The sequence below is a fragment of the Octopus bimaculoides genome, chromosome 9, assembly GCF_046866305.1.
Source record: "Octopus bimaculoides isolate indiv1 chromosome 9, ASM4686630v1, whole genome shotgun sequence".
Taxonomy (NCBI): Eukaryota; Metazoa; Mollusca; class Cephalopoda; order Octopoda; family Octopodidae; genus Octopus; species Octopus bimaculoides.
The window spans coordinates 49,393,043-49,413,042 of NC_142936.1; the positions used below are offsets into that span (position 1 = coordinate 49,393,043).

The 20,000-nt window shown below is 36.1% G+C and overlaps 1 protein-coding gene across 1 annotated transcript in view; it reads left to right on the plus strand.

Annotated features, from left to right (window-relative positions):
- Positions 1-20,000, plus strand: part of LOC106878857 (uncharacterized) — a 38,513-nt gene that overhangs the window by 9,377 nt on the left and 9,136 nt on the right. The window contains exons 3-4 of the mRNA XM_089357521.1: positions 1,143-1,223; positions 3,386-3,540. Of these exons, the coding sequence (XP_089213647.1) occupies positions 1,143-1,223; positions 3,386-3,540 (236 nt within the window). The remainder of the gene's footprint in view (positions 1-1,142; positions 1,224-3,385; positions 3,541-20,000) is intronic.

Here is a 20,000-nt window from a genome sequence, read left to right on the forward strand (position 1 = left end):
ATTTCTGCTTTACTGTTATTTTTTATCATGTTCCAAAATTAAAATTTTCTAGCGTTAAGATTTTTTAACCAAATATGGCTAATGCGACTTTTAATTAAACATGCTGACATTGGTATATTTTCGTTATGGTTTAGGTATTTTGGTGATGAATCTTTTTCAAAGTTATTTGCGAAAAATGAATGCAGTGTTGTGCATAGCTCGTTCAAACTTTGACTAACTAATCGTAAAGTTGGAAATGGCTCAGAGATCCAGTGTAATATATGAACCATGTTCTGTTCTGGTTTAAACCCTTACTGTATATTCTGTCATATTTCATTTGACTTCATCTGATGCAAAATTATTTCACACAAACACCCTCCACCTTGGTCAGATAAATAATGGCTCTGCTTGAGACTGAGTAGAACTATTATTTACCCAGTTAACTGTTGTAATAAGCATTACTGTAAATTGTTCCAGCGTTCTTTGATTACAGATATATCCATTTTATTTCTTGAAAGTGAAAACAAGAACATGCCAAAGAATGTAACAGTCAGTTGTCATTTCAGTGACTATGTGGGATGCTGTTTTATTAGTTCAACTAAATTTCCTAATTTTCTCTGTAAAATATTTCCCTATGATTGGTGTTATTTAATCCGGCCATATCCAGCCCAAATATTCTACCTGTTTTATGTTAAAACTGACCAGATTTAACCTCTCACACCTTTCCTACAATGTCATTCTAAAAATATACAAGCACACCTTTGAGATCCTGAAGTTACTTGATAATGCATGATTAATTCAAAATAATTTGAATAAATAAACATTACATTTAACAAAGAAATCTGAACGCTAAAGAATTAAGGAAGTTTATACCAAACCTTTATCTATTTGTTAACAAATGCTATATCACAAATGTTTTCATTAGTTAAAAAATGTCTGGAGTTCTCTATTAACTTCTCAAATTTCTTTTAGTTTCCTAACACAAAGCTGAATAAGATATGATGTGACAACAAACCTTTTATCCAAAAACATAGTTTTCAGATGTTAAACTACTTTCTCTACAAACCGTTCCTTCTCTCAACAATTCAGTTTCTCACAATTTACAGTTATGGTAGATGAAGAAACAAGCTAATGGTTGTATTTTTATATCTACTGTGCTTCAGAGCTAAAAACCCACTGCTTTGATGGAGAGAACTCTTTTAATATCCTCATTGCTGAAATGAATAATAAAGATTCTTCTAAAAGTAAGTGTTATTGAAAAATTTTCTTAAATATTTTTTGCATCTTCTGTTGCAGAATCCAGTTTTTTTTTGGTTTTTTTTTTACATATAAACCATAAGTGTCTAGCAATGGCATTTAATGCTGGTTTCTTATTGTCCCAACAAATATTATAGGTGATGCTCCTCATTACAAATGGGTTTTCACTGAAGATTTAGCATGGATAGTCATTTCTTCAAACAAGAGCAATACATACTAAGCCCACCAAATATTGATGTTGAGAAATTCTGCTGTTTAAACAAAAATATTAGGAGGTACTCCTGTATTCAGACAATAGGAAATGCTCTTCTATCCAGACAGTGTCAATAGAAGGTACTCCTGTATTTAAACAGAGATATTAGGAGATACTCTTCTACCCAGACAGGAACAGTAGGAGATATTCTTCTGTTCAAACAAAGATAATTGGAGATACTCCTGGCTGAGCTGATAAATATACACCTAAGTTCAGACTGTGACAATGGGTGATGGTCAATTATTTAGGATAATACAATAGGGGAGATGTATCAAGACAATAGGAGATGCCTCTGTGTTGAGAAAGAGAGGCGCATGGCTTAGTGGTTAGGGTTTTAGACTCATGATCGAAAAATTGTGGTTTCAATTCCTGGACCAAGCAACATGTTGTGTTGTTGCTCCAGTCCACTAAGCTGGCAAAAATAAGTAATCCTGTAACAGACCAGCGTTCCATCCATGTGAGGAATATATACTCATGTAACCAGGAAACCAGCCCTTATGAGCCAGTATGACACGAGAAGGTAACTTTACCTTACTTTTTTACCCTTCTGTTCATTTCAATAGTTTATAGGTTTATAGGTATCATTTCATGAGTAATCATCCCTCTAACCATTCGGTAGGTCTGGTGTTTTGTCACTTGCCAGAAATATTTCCATATCATCTATGTGTCTATTGTTTGAAGTCTTAGTATACAATATCAAATTTCTAGGTTTCTCTCTCATACATATTGATCAAGGCCAAAATACTTAAAGCTACTCTCTACCCTACACCTTACTCCCTTTATTTTTGCCATCTTTCATTTTTTTATTTGTTTCGGTCATTATACTGTGGCCATGCTGGGGCACCACTTTGAAGAATCTTTAGATGAATGAATCGATACTAGTACTTTTTTTTTAAGCCTGGTATTTATTCTGTCATTCTCCTTTGCTGAACTGCCAAGTTCTTGGGACATAAACAAACCATCACCAGTTGTCAAACAGTGATGGGAGGCAAACACAGGCACAAAGATACATACATAGATATATGTATGGTACAGGCATGGCTGTGTGGTAAGAAGCTTGCTTCCCAACTACATGGTTCCAGGTTCAGTCTCACTGTGTGGAACCTTGAGAAAGTGTCTTCTATTATAGCCTCAGGTCAACCAAAGCCTTGTGAGTGGATTTGGTAGATGGAAACTGAAAGCCCATCTATATGTGTGTGTGTGTGTGTGTGTGTGTGTGTGTGTGTGTGCTTGAGTCGTCTAAGGGACCATAAGTTAGGGAGAAGATGCACTCATATAACTGTTAGTAGAGTAGGTATATTATCTGAATTCTATACTGGAGGATCCTAGAAAGATACAAGCTGTATTTCAATAGTAGCAAGAATTGCAGATTATGCCTGGCTGAGAAGAGAACGATTTTAAAAGGTACCCAACGCCCAGATGTTTACCAGAATAGCAGGAGTGAAGTGTTTACTCCTTGTCCGCATGAAAGAAAGTACATTTATCATGCCTGTGCAACCCACCATGACTGCAACCACAGGTCCCCTGCCTTGACCTTCTGCAAATGACCAATACCCTATATATATATATGTATGTATGAATGTACAACCTTAACTAACACAGAAAGAAAACACTTTAGCAAACACAGCAATGGATGCCTACAACCCCTGTAAAAAGTTATACGTACAGTACCACCATACATATCCCATTTCCACATGAACACCAACCTGAAAGATGCACACAATTCCCACAAATACTTCAGGATAGCTCTTACCGACTTATAGCATAAGCAACCCAGTGGCAACGTCTCGGTACCAAGGGACATAATTCTTAATTATATCCCCTACCCAGTTCATTTCATCTTTTCACAGCAACCACAAAATATTCTTGTTAATAACTTTGATGTCTCGTTTACAGATGACAACAACATTCCATTGGTTGGCTATCTCCTCTACAACTATCACTTCTGTGTATTTGACTCCAAGAGTTTACGAATCACTGATGTCTATGTCTCTGAAGTCACAGAACATAAAGAAAACATCTTGAGAGATCTTGTTGGCCATTTAGTCAAGGTATTGTTTGTAAGTACATACATACTTATGTGCTTACATTCTCTTTCTCTTTTTAATTTAGAATGAATTTTCATCGCCCACCAAGGTTGTGAAGGAAAGCATCTTGTTTTGTTCATCATTCTTTAATTCAGAAGTTCTTTCAGATTTTTATAGTCCCAGATATTGTAATCATTTGTAGCATATAGATTAAGGATTTGTGTTCTCTCCCCAAGAACCAAGTTCAAATTTACTTTGCTCCAGATGGGTTTATATGTATCCTGTTGTTCCAATAATAATAGATATGAAACTGAAAGTGTATCTTTGATACTGAATTTGTGAACTTTTTATCAATGGTCCATAAATGTCCTCTTTCTCTTGCCTTGTATTTTTCTAACCACACTGATGTCCAGAGGGCAGCTGATTTTCATAACAGAACATATATTGGATCTTGTTCAAAACGGGGGCACCAGTATTTTCTTAACGAAACACTTTGAAACTTGGGACACTGGTAGAATGTGTCATATAAAACATCTTTTTCTCTTAGTCTTCTTAACAAAAAAACGTACATTGCAAGTTATTTCATGTTAAAGTTGTCGTATTTCTGTAATTTCAACCAATGACTGACGTCCATTCAGCCGAATACATTAAGTGCTGACTACGTAAACAAACGATTCTCAAACGATTCTGGCGGTGATAAAATTATTATTTCCTTGTCAAAAAATGGCTGAAGCATATTGGCAGTAGCTAATAAACCTTTCTATTATAGGCACAAGGCCTGGTTTTTTAGGGAAGGAGCAAGTCGGTTAGGGTTAGGGAAAACGAACACACGTGTGTTGCCTCTCTGCAAAATGTCAGAAATAATGGAGATTAAATACGCTTTACACCACTTAAACTGCCAAAGGAGTAAGTGTAAACAGCTGAATACTTGTCAGTGATTGGTTGAAATTATCGAAATAAGACAATTTTTTACATGAAATAAATTCGAATACAAAAATTTTTTTCTGTTCTATAACACAAAATAGATAAGTATACGAAGTTTGAAAGTCTTTCGGTACCAAAAACACTACATAAAACATTAATGAAAACTGGTGCCCCCGTTTTGAACAAGATCCCATATATTTTCCTCTTAGTCCCACACAACAATATCTCGCCAGTTTTACTTGATGTTTTAATTTTTAAGTTCCACCAATATTCTTTTAACCCACCAGTCTCAATAGAAACAACTACAACTTAGTCTGTAGGCGTTTTCTTTATTGTTATCCTGTTACTGACTGTTCTAGCTACTGCATCATACCCCATGGAAAGATAATATCTGGAAGACAGTCTCTTGCAGTCAGCAATGATGTGATTGGTGTCTTCAGTCTTGGTCTTGCACAATATGCATTTTTGTTTTTCTGTCAGTGTTTTCTGTCTTTTATACTTGGTGGGGATCTCTTCTTCTTGAATTGCATGAGTGTAGCCTTCAAAATGGGATATCATAAACTTGTTGCTACTCTATGCTAAGCTTTTGACATAATCAGTTCCTTCTATGTTTTGTTTTTTCTGCTAAATACCCATGTATTATCTTCTCAGTGAACTGGTTCATTTCATTTTATTTTTCTCTTCTGATAAATAGATTTTATCAATACTCTTTGGAGAGAGACCTGCTTCATACCACTCCTCAAATTCATTAGCAAACTATTAAAAAATGTTTCTATTCCATACTTTCATTGTGTACAACTCACCAGTATAATCTCAAGTAGATATATTTCTATATTCAGATGTCTGTACAGGAAGAGTGTGACCACATAAGATGGACTGTAGGGAACAACAACTATCTTGAAAACATTACCAAATATTTTGAAGCATTTAATATGTCAAAGGATGATGGTTGGTTCTTTTTCAAACTTGGAAAATCTCAAGTGGATGTAATTAACAAAGGAAGTTAATTTAATAGTGATAACCAATTTTATCTTCAGAAGTCATTATCACTTTATTATTGGGGGGGGGGGGGGGGGGGATTATAAATAAAAGATATTTTTTTAACTGAAACAAGTATTTTTATTTGTTCTTCTTTCAGAGGTGTATTTATAAGTTTATAAGTAGAAGGTGGCAGTCTGCTCTGGGCAATGCTTTAATGATGGATGCACTTTTGGGTCTGATGTATATACTTCTATAGACTGTGGTGGCTCACATGGGAGAAAACTCAAAGTCTGCCCACAGTGGTACAGGCTCTAGTTGCACCACTGTCTTCTGTGTGGTTTTAACGTTTTGTTTGTTTTGATTTTTCAGCTTGCCTAACTTGCTCATCTTTACATTTACACCTATATATACAGTAATCCCTCAACTATCATGGGTGTTATGCTCCAAAAACCCCTGCGATAGGTGAAAATCTGCGAAGTAAAAACAGTACTGTACTGTGTATTTTTTTTTTTTATTTTTATAATTTGTGTATATTTATTTTATTTTAAATGTCAAACAACACCATGGACGAATCAAAGTAAGCTTAAATAATAAACTGCGATATGGCGAGGAATTACTGTATATATATATATATATATATATATATATATATATATATAAAGAATAATAATAAATGGAGCAAAACGCATATAATCAATAAGTTCCTTTAATTCCTACATATGTTTCAAAATTTATGTGCACTTTACTCCAAAAGACATGCGCTAAATGCATTTAGCGCATGTCTTGCTTTTGTAAGTTGGTTCCCTGATGATGAATTTATGTGCATTTCCAGCACCTCTTACTTCTTTGGAGTAGAGTGCACATAAATTCTGAAACATATGTAGGAATTAAAGGAACTTATTGATTATACGCGTTTTGCTCCATTTATTATTATTCTTCATATCTACTCAAAATACATCATTTTAACATGGAATTTCTACCCAGTTTTTGTGTGATTTTTGCTACCTTGGTAACTATTAACATATTTATGGATATATATTTATATATATATTCACACACACATGCAAACACCTGACAAACTCTTATTGAAGATGATTTATGAGTGTTCAGCTTTTGTCAAATGACCTGCACAAACGATTTGTGCTGTACATTAGCTAACTCTCTACATCAAATCAACATTTCCTGAACAGGTGCATGGTGTACCACACCTCAAGAGTCAAAGTGATCACAGAGCAACATGAGAAGAAATGTTTCACTCAAGAACACAATGTACTACCCAGTCTAGAAATTGAAACCATGATCTCATGATCATGAGCGCAACACCCTAGCCACTAAACCATGCACACTCACTACATACATAATTATTAATAGATAGACAAACAGATAGATATGCATATATTCATATTTATATATACTAACTTGTCCATTCGATGTGGGTGCAAACATTTTTTGGAGAGAAATGAAGTGGGACATTGGACAAAAATAGTTATCAAACACTGTTCTAAATTGTGAGATAAAACCTCAGCAATCAGCTTTGCCTTGTTCTGAGTTAATTATTAAGAATATCAGTAATGTATATTAACATCATAATAATAATAAAGAGTACCAGTATGGTATAGTAATATATAACAATAATACAGAGTAATGTTAGTTTAACCCTTTAGCATTTAAACCGGCCATATCCGGCCAAAAGTATTCTGCTTGTTTTATGTTCAAACTGGCCAAATCTGGTCTCTCACACCAACCCTACAATATCGTTTTAAAAATTAACAGCTACCTCATCAAAATCTCATAGCTACAAGATAATGCATGATTAGTTCAAAACAATGTGGATGAAAAAGCATTAATTTTGGCAGAATAATGCAAACACTAAAGGGTTAATCAATTATTCATATTTCTTATAAACACTTTGTCCTCGTTTCTTCTTAAAACAAAGCTTCATTGGCACTGTGATAACAGTGTTTTGTCCTATATTCCTGATAAGAACATTTGTCAATTAATTTCAGAACATTGTTTTGTTTCAATAGGAAAATTCTAGAAAAGCTCAATTATTATGAAGAGTAATCAGCCTAAGATTTGGGCTCAGTTTTTCATTCGCTAGTAGTGAGGTTGATAAGAAATGCAGTATTGAAATTCAAGTAACTCAAAGTAATTCAAAGCCTCAGGCCGACCAAAGCTCTATGAGTGGATTTGGTAGTCGGAAACAGAAAGAAGCTTGTTGTATATATATCTGTGTGTATATGTTTGTGTGTCTGTGTTTGTCCTCCCCCACTATTTCTTGACAACTGATGTTGGTGTGTTTACATTCCCATAACTTAATGGTTCAGCAAGTTACGTCCCTATAACTTAGTACTTTGGCAAAAGTGACCACAGTCAGATGACTGAAACAAGTAAAAGAATATATTTTGACATAATCAGTCAAACGAATAAAAGAATATATATATATACATATACAGTAGGCCCCTGGTATTCGCGGGAGTTACATTCCTAGAGCACCCACCTGCAAATAGTGTAAAACCGCGAATATTAGACGCGGTCCATAAAAATGCCTATAAATGTTAAAATATACAGTAAGATATTATAAGTATACATATGTGTATATTTATATATATTTAATGATAATTTAATAAAAAATAAAGCAAAATGCACAGTTATTCACCAATAATGAATGATATTGATTTAAGACAATGATGACAAAAATAATGAAAGTAATGACTGCACAGCAAAGTAGATTTAAAGCTCTTCAGGTGTTCTAGGGGATGTTGTACCTTTATGCAAGGCTTTCTTGGTGGGGTTGAGGAACATTGTGATGGGATGTTGCTGTCATTGTTTCTTCATGGTGGTGAGGAGAGTTTTATATGTCTGTATGGCAGCATCAATGGCATTTTTAAATTAGAGAGACCAAACCATATAGGGATCTCATGCTTCCACCTTCCCTTGCAATTCCTTTTCTGTTCTTAAAAGGTCGGACAGACGTTTGATTGCTAGGTTCACCTCATCCTCCTCTTCCTCAGGATCTGGTGCTTCCTCCTCTTCACTGGCAGATTTCCTTAACTCCAACAAATCTTCGTCTGTTTCAGAGTGGGCATCGATGACGTCGTTGACCTCATCTTGTGTGATGTTGTCAAAACCTTCACCACCAAGTACCTTTGCCAGTTTCATTGCATTGTTGACAGCTACATGCTGAATATCTTCAGGTGAGAAGCTTTCATAGTCAGGGACACACTCTGGCCTCACCTTCTTCCAGCATGCGATGAGGGTTTCTCTTCTCATGTCATTAAGAGTAGCATGGATGACTGACAGGCATGTTGTGACCGTGAAGTTACACCAGTACTCCTTTAACTTGAAATTGTTATTTGAATCCATTGCATCCACAAGGTATTGGAGAGAGTTCCAAGTGTAAAGTGCCTTGAAGGCACGGATCACGCCTTGTTCCACAGGCTGGATGAGGGAGGTGGTGTTGGCAAAGAGTGACCACCAGCATTATCCATAACAAGCAACACCTTGAATTTCATGCAAACATTTTGGAGATATTCCTTGGCTTGAAGGATGAAGCATTGGTGGAACCAATTCAAAATTAAACTTTTGGTAATCCAGTCCTTGGAGTTGTGCATCCTGTGGACAGGCAGCAGGTTTTTATTTTTATTTTTGAAGGCCCTTGGGTTTGCGGACTTGTAGATAAGTCCCGGTTTCACCATGAAGCCAGCAGCATTGCCACACATAATTAGCATCTTTCTGTTCCTTAAATCCTGGGGCTCTAGCTTCATCCTTCATGATGTACATCCTGGAAGGCATTTTCTTCCAGAACAAACCAGTCTCATCCATATTGAAAACCTGTACTGGCTTGTATCCCTTGTGTTCAATGATCTGCCTAAAGGTCTCAAGGTACTTCTCGGCGGCTTGTTTGCCAGCTGATGCTGCCTTCTATGCAGGGAAACACACTTTATTTTAAACAGTTTCTGGAATCGGTCAAACCATCCCTTGCTGGTTTGAAAATCTTCGGGCTCCCATACTGTCAATGGTCTTGGTTGCAGTACTTCAGTGCTTTCTGCTTTGTCGAACTACTGGTATAATTTCAGTGCTTTCTTGCAGATGATGTTATCACTCAAGATGATGCTTTGCAGTCACTGATCCACAATGCCAAGGCAGATTCCATCCTGATGAAGTGCTTATTTCTCACCATCGTTATCTTTTTGGCACATTCACAGAAACTTTGGTGTATGGCAGGAAGAAATCAAACAAACTTTTATAGTAGTAGTAGTGGTAGTAGTAGTAGTAGTAGTAGTTTGGGCGGCATCTTAGTGCTTTAATAACACGCCACAAAAAAACACAGCACTCAACAAAATAACGGAGATAGCTACTGGATGCAGATTTTCCAAAAAAAAAAGCCTACAAAAAATTCTTCATTGCATCTAATATGCACATACCACCAATGAGAGATTGAGTAGAGATTAAAAATAATCATGATTTTGAAAAATTTTGTTTGTATTACCACTAGATATAGTAATCTATACTATAATAATGATAATAATAATAATGTGAGAGAGAGAGAGAGAGGGACCAGCAAGTAACCTAATTTCAATGAGTCTATATTGGCTCATGACTTTAAAAATTATCCTGTTGAAATAATGTGCATGATCAAATGTAGTGATGATTTAAAAGGAGTGCTGGTATAAAATTAACTTTCAGTCTTGTGTTGTAAGCTGATAAATACGGAATATTTTTATTAATAATTTAGCCTTAAAAAGTGTGAGAAACTATATATATCGCCACAAAAAAGTCATAAGAAATCGCAGACAATAATTATGATTCTGCGAATATTTGTACAGACAGATGCAGTTATGTGTTTTGACAATTTTTTAAAAGCTTCACGGGAGTAGGTAAGTTCTTGTGTTTCCCAGTTATCAAAAGGTCACATAACCTTGAACTGTATGACTAACTTACTGAATATTTTATTCATAGAATGTTGCAATTGTTTAATTTAAAGACATTAGTGACACAATGATATAAATGAATAAAACAAAAAATTAATAAATTAATTAAACAAAGACAAACCAAGCTATTTTTTTCAATCCAGACTGAGAGTGAATACCCAGTTGGATGAGTTTCTCTTTATTTCCTCCAGCCTCATACATGATGTGGAATGGACTTGAATATAGCACAATAAAATAACAAGTCATTCAAGAATTATACTGTGATTTTATGGAATGAAAAATTAGATAGCATGTACTTCCATAAATTTACTTCATGTGAGCTTCGGTGTCCATGGAGAGCATAGACAAATTTCTTTCTCAAAGTCTTGTTATCCTCTCCACACAGAAACTGCTGTAATATTGAATTGTGACCTCTGGCAGATAACTAATGAACTCTGTTGCCCAACAGTATGCTTCTAATTACAAAATCTATCTTAATGAATGTTAGATCATGGATAACTTCTGATTTGTCTGGAAAATGTCAACAGCAAAGGAAATGTATTTCATGTTTCGTCTGTACACTATCTTTGAATAAGAATGACATAACTCTGCATTTAAAATCCCTTAACTTGAGTTAATCATTATCAGCAAACATTTTTTGATCTGTGATTAAGAGGGTTCATTGATTTTGTTACTGCTAATGTCAGCAGGATGAGGGCCCTGAATCAGCCGAACTGCATTTGTTTTGGAAATGTAACTTCTACATTGAAGATCGTCTTTTTTTAAGTAAGGATTTTTTCCAATTCCTGATTACAATGCAGCTCAGCTACTTGTTCTCAAGAACCTGTCACAGCACAGTCAACCTCATCACTACTTACAGCTTATAAATCAGAACTTGTTGAGTCTGTAAATAAACCTTACCAAAATATTTAAGATTTACCAATTTACCAATGCTGGTACTTTGAAACTCTTGGGATTTGAAGAATATTCATCATATTTTGTGGCCACAGCAATCTGCTTTGCAAGAGTGAATCAACACATTGTTTATAAAAGTTTTTGTTTTAAAGAATGACAAAATGTCTGTTGACACAAAAAAAAATCACTGGCTTTTGTTGATATACATAGGAAGATGATAAAAAGTAGAAATGTAGAAAAACTTATTAAATATTACCGAAAATAAAAGAGACATGAAACAAAGCAAATCTATACAAGTTGTTTTGTTAGTACTTATCTTATGGTTCTTGTATAACATACAGACTCTGAGTAAGCATACTAGTTAGCATTTGTTCCATATCGGTCATTGACATTTGTCACAGAAATATTTTAACCTCACCTAAAGAAACAAAACACATCATGACTTCTGTGAAATTAAATTCATGATCATGAAATGAATGAGATATTTATGGGTCACATCAAGATTCATTTCTGTGAGCTTGGGCAAGGTTATAAGCAAAAAAAGATTAATGAATGAAGATGCAAACAAAAGAAAAGGTTGAAGTAAATATGAAAAGCATGACAAAGCCAGAACAGTGAAAAAGAAGCAGACTAGGCTAGGAAGTGCTAATAATCTGTAGATGATTTAAGTTTATCAATCAATATCTATAAAACACAAGATGTTTGTGTGTGTGTACGTGATGTGGGTTATGCACGTCCACAAATTAGCACGCATGTCGCTCCAATTTTAAGAGAACATTGTTCATGACCCTATCTGTGTTTTTGTCAACTTTTTCTCAGAGAGGCACCCGCGTATAGCTGTAAAAATCGATAAACTTTTACCAATTTTGAAGTTTGTTGACATGGCGAAGTCAAATCTGTGCGTACGCGCGTGAAGGAGAGAGAGAGAGCAAGAGAGAGAGAAAGAAAGAAAGAAAGAAAGAGAGGGAGAAAGAAAGAAAGAGAGAGAAAGAAAGAAAGAGAGAGAGAAAGAAAGAAATAGTGTGTTTGTGACAAGGGGAGAAACAGAGTGTTTGCCAAGCGTCTAAAAAAAAAAAATGAAAAGTGGAAGAGGGAGACAAAGCGGCTAAGGAAAAAAAATTTCTCTCACCAAGACAGCGTCTAACAAAAAAAAAAAGAACGAACAAGTGGAAGAGGGAGACAAAGCGTATTACGAAAGAAAATGTAGCTAAGGAAGACAGAGTAAAATGCATTTTTTTTCTTAAACATGAGATATAGTTTCAAATATAAGATGTTTTTGAAAGACACTATATTCTATAATAAGATTATATATACTTTCTCACACAACAATTCAAATATATTTATTTTAAATTATTTATTTATTTTAAATCGTTCATCTTTCTCCCCCCCCTCACTCTCACACATACGCACATATACTACTTTGGGAGCGAAAGAGTTTTGTTTATATTTCACAACTATGAAACAAAAACGTATGTAACAATTTGTCAGTCTCCCCCCCCCCTCCCAACCCGTTTTTCGGACCACAAAAACGGTTTGGTAATTTTTCAGATTAACACCCGCACGATTTCCACTAGGGTGTTACGGTTAGGATTAGGATTAGGGTTACGGTTACGGTTTTAGGGTCAGAGTTAGGGTTAGGGTTTAGGGTTAGGGTTAGAGTTAACCTAGAAGGGACAAGCTCCTTATTTTTTTGTTAAGGTTGTTGGTAAGCTTTCCTAAGTTACTCCAATCCAGATCCCCAATGCAAACCTTCAGATCAACCTTCTCCTATGCAGATCTCTAATGCAACATTTAAAAAAAGAGTCAATAAGTGAAAATAACCAATAAACTGATTCCTTATGGGATTTCCCAATCAAATTGCCAGCAAACCATTTTCAGCCAAACCAATTTCAACGGATTTCGCTCAAATCTGATGTCGATGTTACTTATTTTTGGTTTGAAATAAAGGACTTAATCATTTAATAATCCGAGCTTAATCCCGAGCAGCGCCGGGTTATACTGCTAGTATACTGTAAAACATTCCTATGATTTGAGATGCATAAGCTAGAAAGAATATTTTTATGGTGGAGGAAGGTAAAATGAAGTATGTATGAATAAGCTTGCATATAACAATATAAAAAGGTATAACTATATAGGTAAAAGATCAGACAGAAAGAGACGGTATGTATGAATACACACACACACAAAAGGCAGTGAGCTGTCAGAAACATTAGCACGCTGAGCAAAATGCTTAGCGGTATTTTGTCTGCTGCTATGTTCTCAGTTCAAATTCCGCCGAGGTCGACTTTGCCTTTCATCCTTTCGGGGTCAATTAAATAAGTACCAGTTACGCACTGGGATCGATATAATCAACTTAATCTGTTTGTCCCCTCTGTGTGTAGCCCCTTGTGGGTAGTAAAGAAATAACACACACATATCCATATATATACATATATGTAAGAGTGACAGGACCAATGAAAGAAAAAGGCACTCAACACATTTAGTAGGAGTTACATGCATTATTATTTTTAAAAGTTTCATTCTGTTCCATGTGGCTTAAAGTTTCACAGGTCCCTAACAGAAACTTGTCACTTTCAGGCCTTGATTACCAAATCAGTAATCTAAGCCTGAAAGAGATAGGTTTCTGCTAGAAGGTCACAAAAGTTTAAGTCACATGGAGTGAAATCAAACTGTTTAAAATAAAAAAAAAATAATAATAATAATAATAATAATAATAATAATAATAATAATAATAATAATAATAATAATAATAATAATAATAATAATAACAATAATAATAATAACATCATTATGATATCATTAATCAGCTTCCCCATGGACTGATTAACGATACATCTAGCAATGGTGTCACAAAAAAAGAAAAAACACTGGTAATTTCGCAACCTGATAATCGCTACTTCATATGAGTAACAGTGAAAAAGCAAGATATTGTGAATAACAGTGGTAATGAAACCGAAGCCAATGATTGTGACAGTGTTACACCCGGTAGGCTCAGAGATTCTGGTCTCGCTACAGCCTATCGATATCCAGAAAGGGACCACCACACACGGCATAGATGGAGCAAGCAAATTAATGCTGTGTTCATGGAGTGTTACTACCTGTGCAGCCCAGTAGATGAAAATGGTGCTCAAATTAGGGGTTACCGTCAACATATATATGATCATTGGAGAGAAAATGGATTGTTTCAACTCACGGAACAGAGATTATGTGATCAAGCTAGAACAATAAGAAAAAACTGTTCACAGAAGTAGAGCTCGAAGCTATCAAAAGACGGGTCTTGGAAAATAGCAGCAGAAATAACGATGAAAATGCAGTTCTTACTAATAAGAGTAATCTCATAGAACTGGAAAGGGGCTGTGGTAGTTTACCTGATGAAAGACATGTAGATGGTCTAAAAGAAGACAATAAAACTAATGGCGACATGACAGATGAACAAAAGGCAATCTACAACAGAATAAAGGCAAGACTACAGGAGAACAATAGCGACATTATTTGGAACCTTAAAAAGGTTGATCGATGGAAACTGAACCAATGTCAAGGAAATTCTGAAATGCATCAGAACAAACAACATCACAGAAACAAACAATTTGATCAAGGCAGCAAGTATTATTGTAGCAGAAAACGTGGGTGTTGATGTCAAGAAAAACAAACATAATGGGAGTGACAAGAGAAAAGACCCATGGTGGAAAAGAAGAATCCAGGCAGAGTTAGACATGCTCTCAAAGAAATCTCTGTGTTAGACTGAAAAGAGAAAGGGGAACTTAAAAGCAAACAAAAATACAGGGCGCTGAAAAGGAAGTATAATATTGAAAGAAAGTAGTAATGGAGGAACTGAAACAGCACCTCGTTGCAAAGATGTTAAGATACGACCAAAGAATGAAGGGTTACCACCAGAATAGGTTATTCAGAGTAGATCAGAAGAGATTCTATAAAGAAGTAAATGGAGAGTGTACAGATGAAAAGTTGATACCAGATAACAATGAAAGTCAAAGGTTTTGGAGTGACATCTGAAGCAAAGACAAGAAACACAAGGAGACTGAATGGTTGCAAGAACTGAAACAAACAGTAGTCTGTCCAAAACAGGCAGAACTAGTCATTTCAGTTAGGGAAGTGAAGGAAATCAGCAAAAAAATGAGCAACTGGAAGGCCCCGGGACCAGATGGAGTTCAAGGCTATTGGAACAAAAGATTTGGTGAATGACATGCACGAATAGCTGTGCAGCTCAACACCTTGTTAAACGCCAACCAAGTAACACCAGAGTGGTTGACATTGGGTAGGACAGTGCTGTGCCTGAAAAACATTGAAAAAGGCAATACGGTAGACAATTACAGGCCGATATCCTGTTTGCCACTTATGTGGAAGTTATTGACAAGAATACTCACAGACTCAATGTACGAACAACTGGAAAAAAATGGAGTCCTGCCACATGAGCAGAAGGGTTGCAAGCGTAAGTGCAGAGGTACAAAGGATCAACTCCTGATAGACAAAACTGTACTTAGAGACTGCAAGAGGAGCAAAAGTAACTTAGCTATGCCATGGATCGACTATTGTAAGGCGTACAATATGATCCCACATTCTTGGATTATGGAGTGTATTGCATCAAATGTTGAGCGATTGCTTGGAAAAAGTATGGCAAATTGGAGGACGGACCTGACAGCATACGGAAGAAGTTTAGGGACAGTAGAATTTGGAGGAGCCCCTTCCAAGGGGACTGCCTGTCCCCACTGATCTTTGTACTGTGCTTGATATCACTAACACTGATTTTGAGGAAAGCAAAAACTGGGTATGTATTCAAAAGCTGCCAACAAAAAATCAATCATTTGTTATTCATAGACGACCTCAAACTTTATGGTAAAGATGAAGCCCAACTCAGTTCCCTTGTTGATATGGTGTATACCTTCAGTGCTGATATCAGAATGGAGTTCAGACTGAGAAAGTGTGGTGTGTAAGTCTTGAAGAGAGGCAAAATCAAATGTATGGGCAAGCTAACAGTACCATCAGGAGAGGTTATGAAGCAGATGGAAGAGACAGGCTATAAGTACTTGGGGATTTTGGAAATGGATAAACTGATGGAGAAATAAATGACAGAAAAATTTAAGGTGAAGTACTTGCGCAGACTGAGACTGATCCTTAAGTTGAAATTAAACGAACGAAATAAGATCTGTAAAAATTAACACTTCCTTCTCCAAGCCTAGATTCGAGACCTGCTTTGTTGTGAGTGAGCCAAAGTGTGTTGTTAAGTACGATTGGATTGATACAGGAATAGAAACTACAAATGTCAAACTGGATAAACTTAGTGCATTTCTTGTTATTAATAGAACTAAACCAGTCAACCACTTGGAACGAATTTGACCATAATTTAAGCTTTAATTTTTTAACTAAGGTAGGAATATATTTGTCTAGGATATTTTTGCTAACTACACCGATGTCAGAACTAGAAGGACAAATAAGCCGTAAGGATGGGTTATTAAAAAAATTTTGTTTGTGATCTTTTAAAATAAAATGAGATTGTTTAGGATCAAGGGGTTCTGTCTTCATCTGTAAGTCATATGCAGCGTACACTTGAGGAAAATTCCTCTCCTCTCTATTATATATACATATGAACGTAGTAGATAACAGCTAGCCTTTGGCTGCATTTTGGACCCTGTTGTGTCCACTACTCTGATTGGTTGGTATTGGCGCAATTTGTCTCTTGCTCTATCGTGCGCCAATATGCAACCCAACCAATCGCAGCTTTCAAATAAGGTCACGTGTGACAGCCTATTTTATACCTCAGTTTGAGCCAACTGCTTCCTATAAAACTCCAGCTTCACATCGTCTCAATGTCCTTGGTTCCAGACCTTTTAAGGTCTAGCCACTGACCACACAGGACGCAGTCAGTACCAGCGACAACACAACAGCAGCCACATGGAGACTTATCAACATCGTCCAACAGAATTCGATGACCTCCATCTCCATTGCCACCATTCATACTAATGTCAATATCATCTCTCTACGTACACAACAGCCAGTACCTCGCACAGGTTCTAAGACAGTGTTCGTGAATTACTTCACCCTGGATCAACAGCAAATATACAACCTGCGAGAACTCCTGTACCAAGTGACCCAGGTAGCAGCATCACAGCCACAACTTCACGTACGACATGTACCTCAACTGGCTCTGCATAGCAGCCACAATTTTACGTACGACATACCTCAACCAGCTCTGTATCATCGCCACAACTTCTTAATACAGCATTTCAACTATCGTGTACAATTGACTACGAACTGATATTTATCATTCTTGTGTCTATGAACATTCTTCTAACTTCATATTATAGACTCATTCAATGCTCGGTACTTAACGCACATGTATATACCTATGTCTATACACACACACTTTGTTCTCATGATGGCCTGTCTATTATTGGGTAAACATGACACGCACACAGTCACACATGTTAACATATCAATAAAGTCTTCTCTTAGACAGTCTACCCGGTTGCGTCACTCTTTTTCCTCTGGCTCATATATGCATTTATTCTTTTATATTTATTGTATCGACCGTGTGATGTACTAAGGAGCCATTCTTGTCACCTCACTTCACACGGTCGTTACACATATTTCTCCATAATTTTCTTAGCTACAAGATTGGCTTTCCTGATTGCACTTTTACTAGTAATCCTATAATTCTTTTGAATTTCTTTTCTATGTAATTCTAGGTAATAGTCCTTGGTAAGCCTGTACAGGTTTCCTGTTTTATCCGATTGAACTAGTATCTCATCCATGCTGTGAATTTCTTTGGTGATATTAGGAAGATACCTCAGATGTTTATTCCTTAAGGGTGAACGGTGGGATTTCACATTCCTCATGATAGACCAGAGATCGTCTTCAAACTGTTTCAATCTTGGGTTAGGTGGAGGATTGTTTTTAGATTTGAACAATTTTTTTAATTCAGAAGCTGGATCATTAGAGGGCTGTTTAATATCTTTATGTATGTGTGTGTGTGCTTGTGTTATTTCTTTACTACCCACAAGGGGCTACACACAGAGGGGACCAACAAGGACAGACAAACAGATCAAGTCGATTATATCGACCCCAGTGCGTAACTGGTACTTATTTAATCGCCCCCAAAAGGATGAAAGGCAAAGTGGACCTCGGCGGAATTTGAACTCTGAACGTAGTGGCAGACAAAATACCACTAAGCATTTCGCCCGGCGTGCTAACGTTTCTGCCAGCTCGCCACCTTGGTGTATGTGTGTAAGTGTGTGTCTGTGTTTGTACCCCCACCATTGCTTGACAACCGATGTTGCTGTGTTTACTTCCCCGTAACTTAGCCGCATGGGAAAACACACCGATAGAACAAGTACTAGGCTTACAAAGAATAAATCCTGGCTGCAGTCACATGACCGAAACAAGTAAACAAATAAAAGACCATGCCATTTTAATCCCGAGCAATGCTGGGTATATCTGCTAGTATATATATATATATATATATATATATATATATATATATCTACTAGTATATATATAAAACCAGTTCACTTCCCATCTTTATCTTATTATAGCTTTCTCTCTCTCCCTTTCTTTCATCAATTCTTAGGTTTATATGAGCATTTCTTTCTGCCACATAAACTTTAATATATTCTCATCTTCCCCTCATTGTCTTAGTTGCTTTTTTCTCCTCCTATACCCTCTGACACTTACATAATCATAAATCTTACACTTTCCGTCCTTTTATTCCCTTCCCTCATGCATTATATACTTTCTGCATTGTCACTGCTGTCTGTTGAATGTTTTATATGTAATCTTTCAGTATCTACATATCATTATCATTCCTTTTCTGCTTCTTTTCCACAGCTCTTCATGTGTCTTTTCTTTATCTACCTCTTTTACATTCTTATATTTTTGTATTTATTCTTTCCACCCTCTTTTAACATTCATTTACATTTATATTTCTTTCTCTCTCTCTCTCTCTCTCTCTCTCTCTCTCTCTCTCTCTCTCTCTCTCTCTCTCTCTCTCTCTCTCTCTCTCTCTCTCACTCCTTCATTCTTCTCCCTGTTTTCTTTCATATATATACCTCTTTGCCTTTCATCCTTTTGGGGTTGATAAAATAAATAGCAGTCGAACACTGAGGTTGATGTAATCAACTAGCCTCTCTCCCACCAAAATTTCAGGCCCTGTGCCAATAGTAGCAATTGTTAGCGCATTGAACAAAGTGCTGTAATAACTATTGCTTCTTGTTGGCTGCATATAAGATGATAAACAACACTCATGGACAATTAATAGAAGCTTTATTTACTGCACATATTCAATAATCTTTTGGTCAAGGGATGAAGAATCTGTGGGTCATTGGGTGAAGAATAAAGACAACAATTTATACACACTGGGAGAGACAACTCTGGAGTTTATGGTAAAATAGCTGGTATGTGTAGATCGATGACTGGGCTGTCACAACTAGGAAAATATTGTGTTAAATTCAATGCCAAATTTGTACTTTCAATCTGCAGAGCTGGAGAAAGGATAAAATGAGAATGAAGTTGTTAAAACAACAGTCTCAACATTCTGAGGTTACCACCAAAAATCCCCCCTTCTATAAGGCTCATTAGAAGGTGCTAGACAATCAAAGCACATCATGGCTCAATGCTGATTGGTCAGTTAATTGGCCAGCATTCGCATGGCTGTCCAGTGATTTGGTTTTAAATCTGCTACAATGTTTAGCAGCATTTCTTCTGGTTTTACATTCAAAGTTCAAATGCCAGCAACTTTAC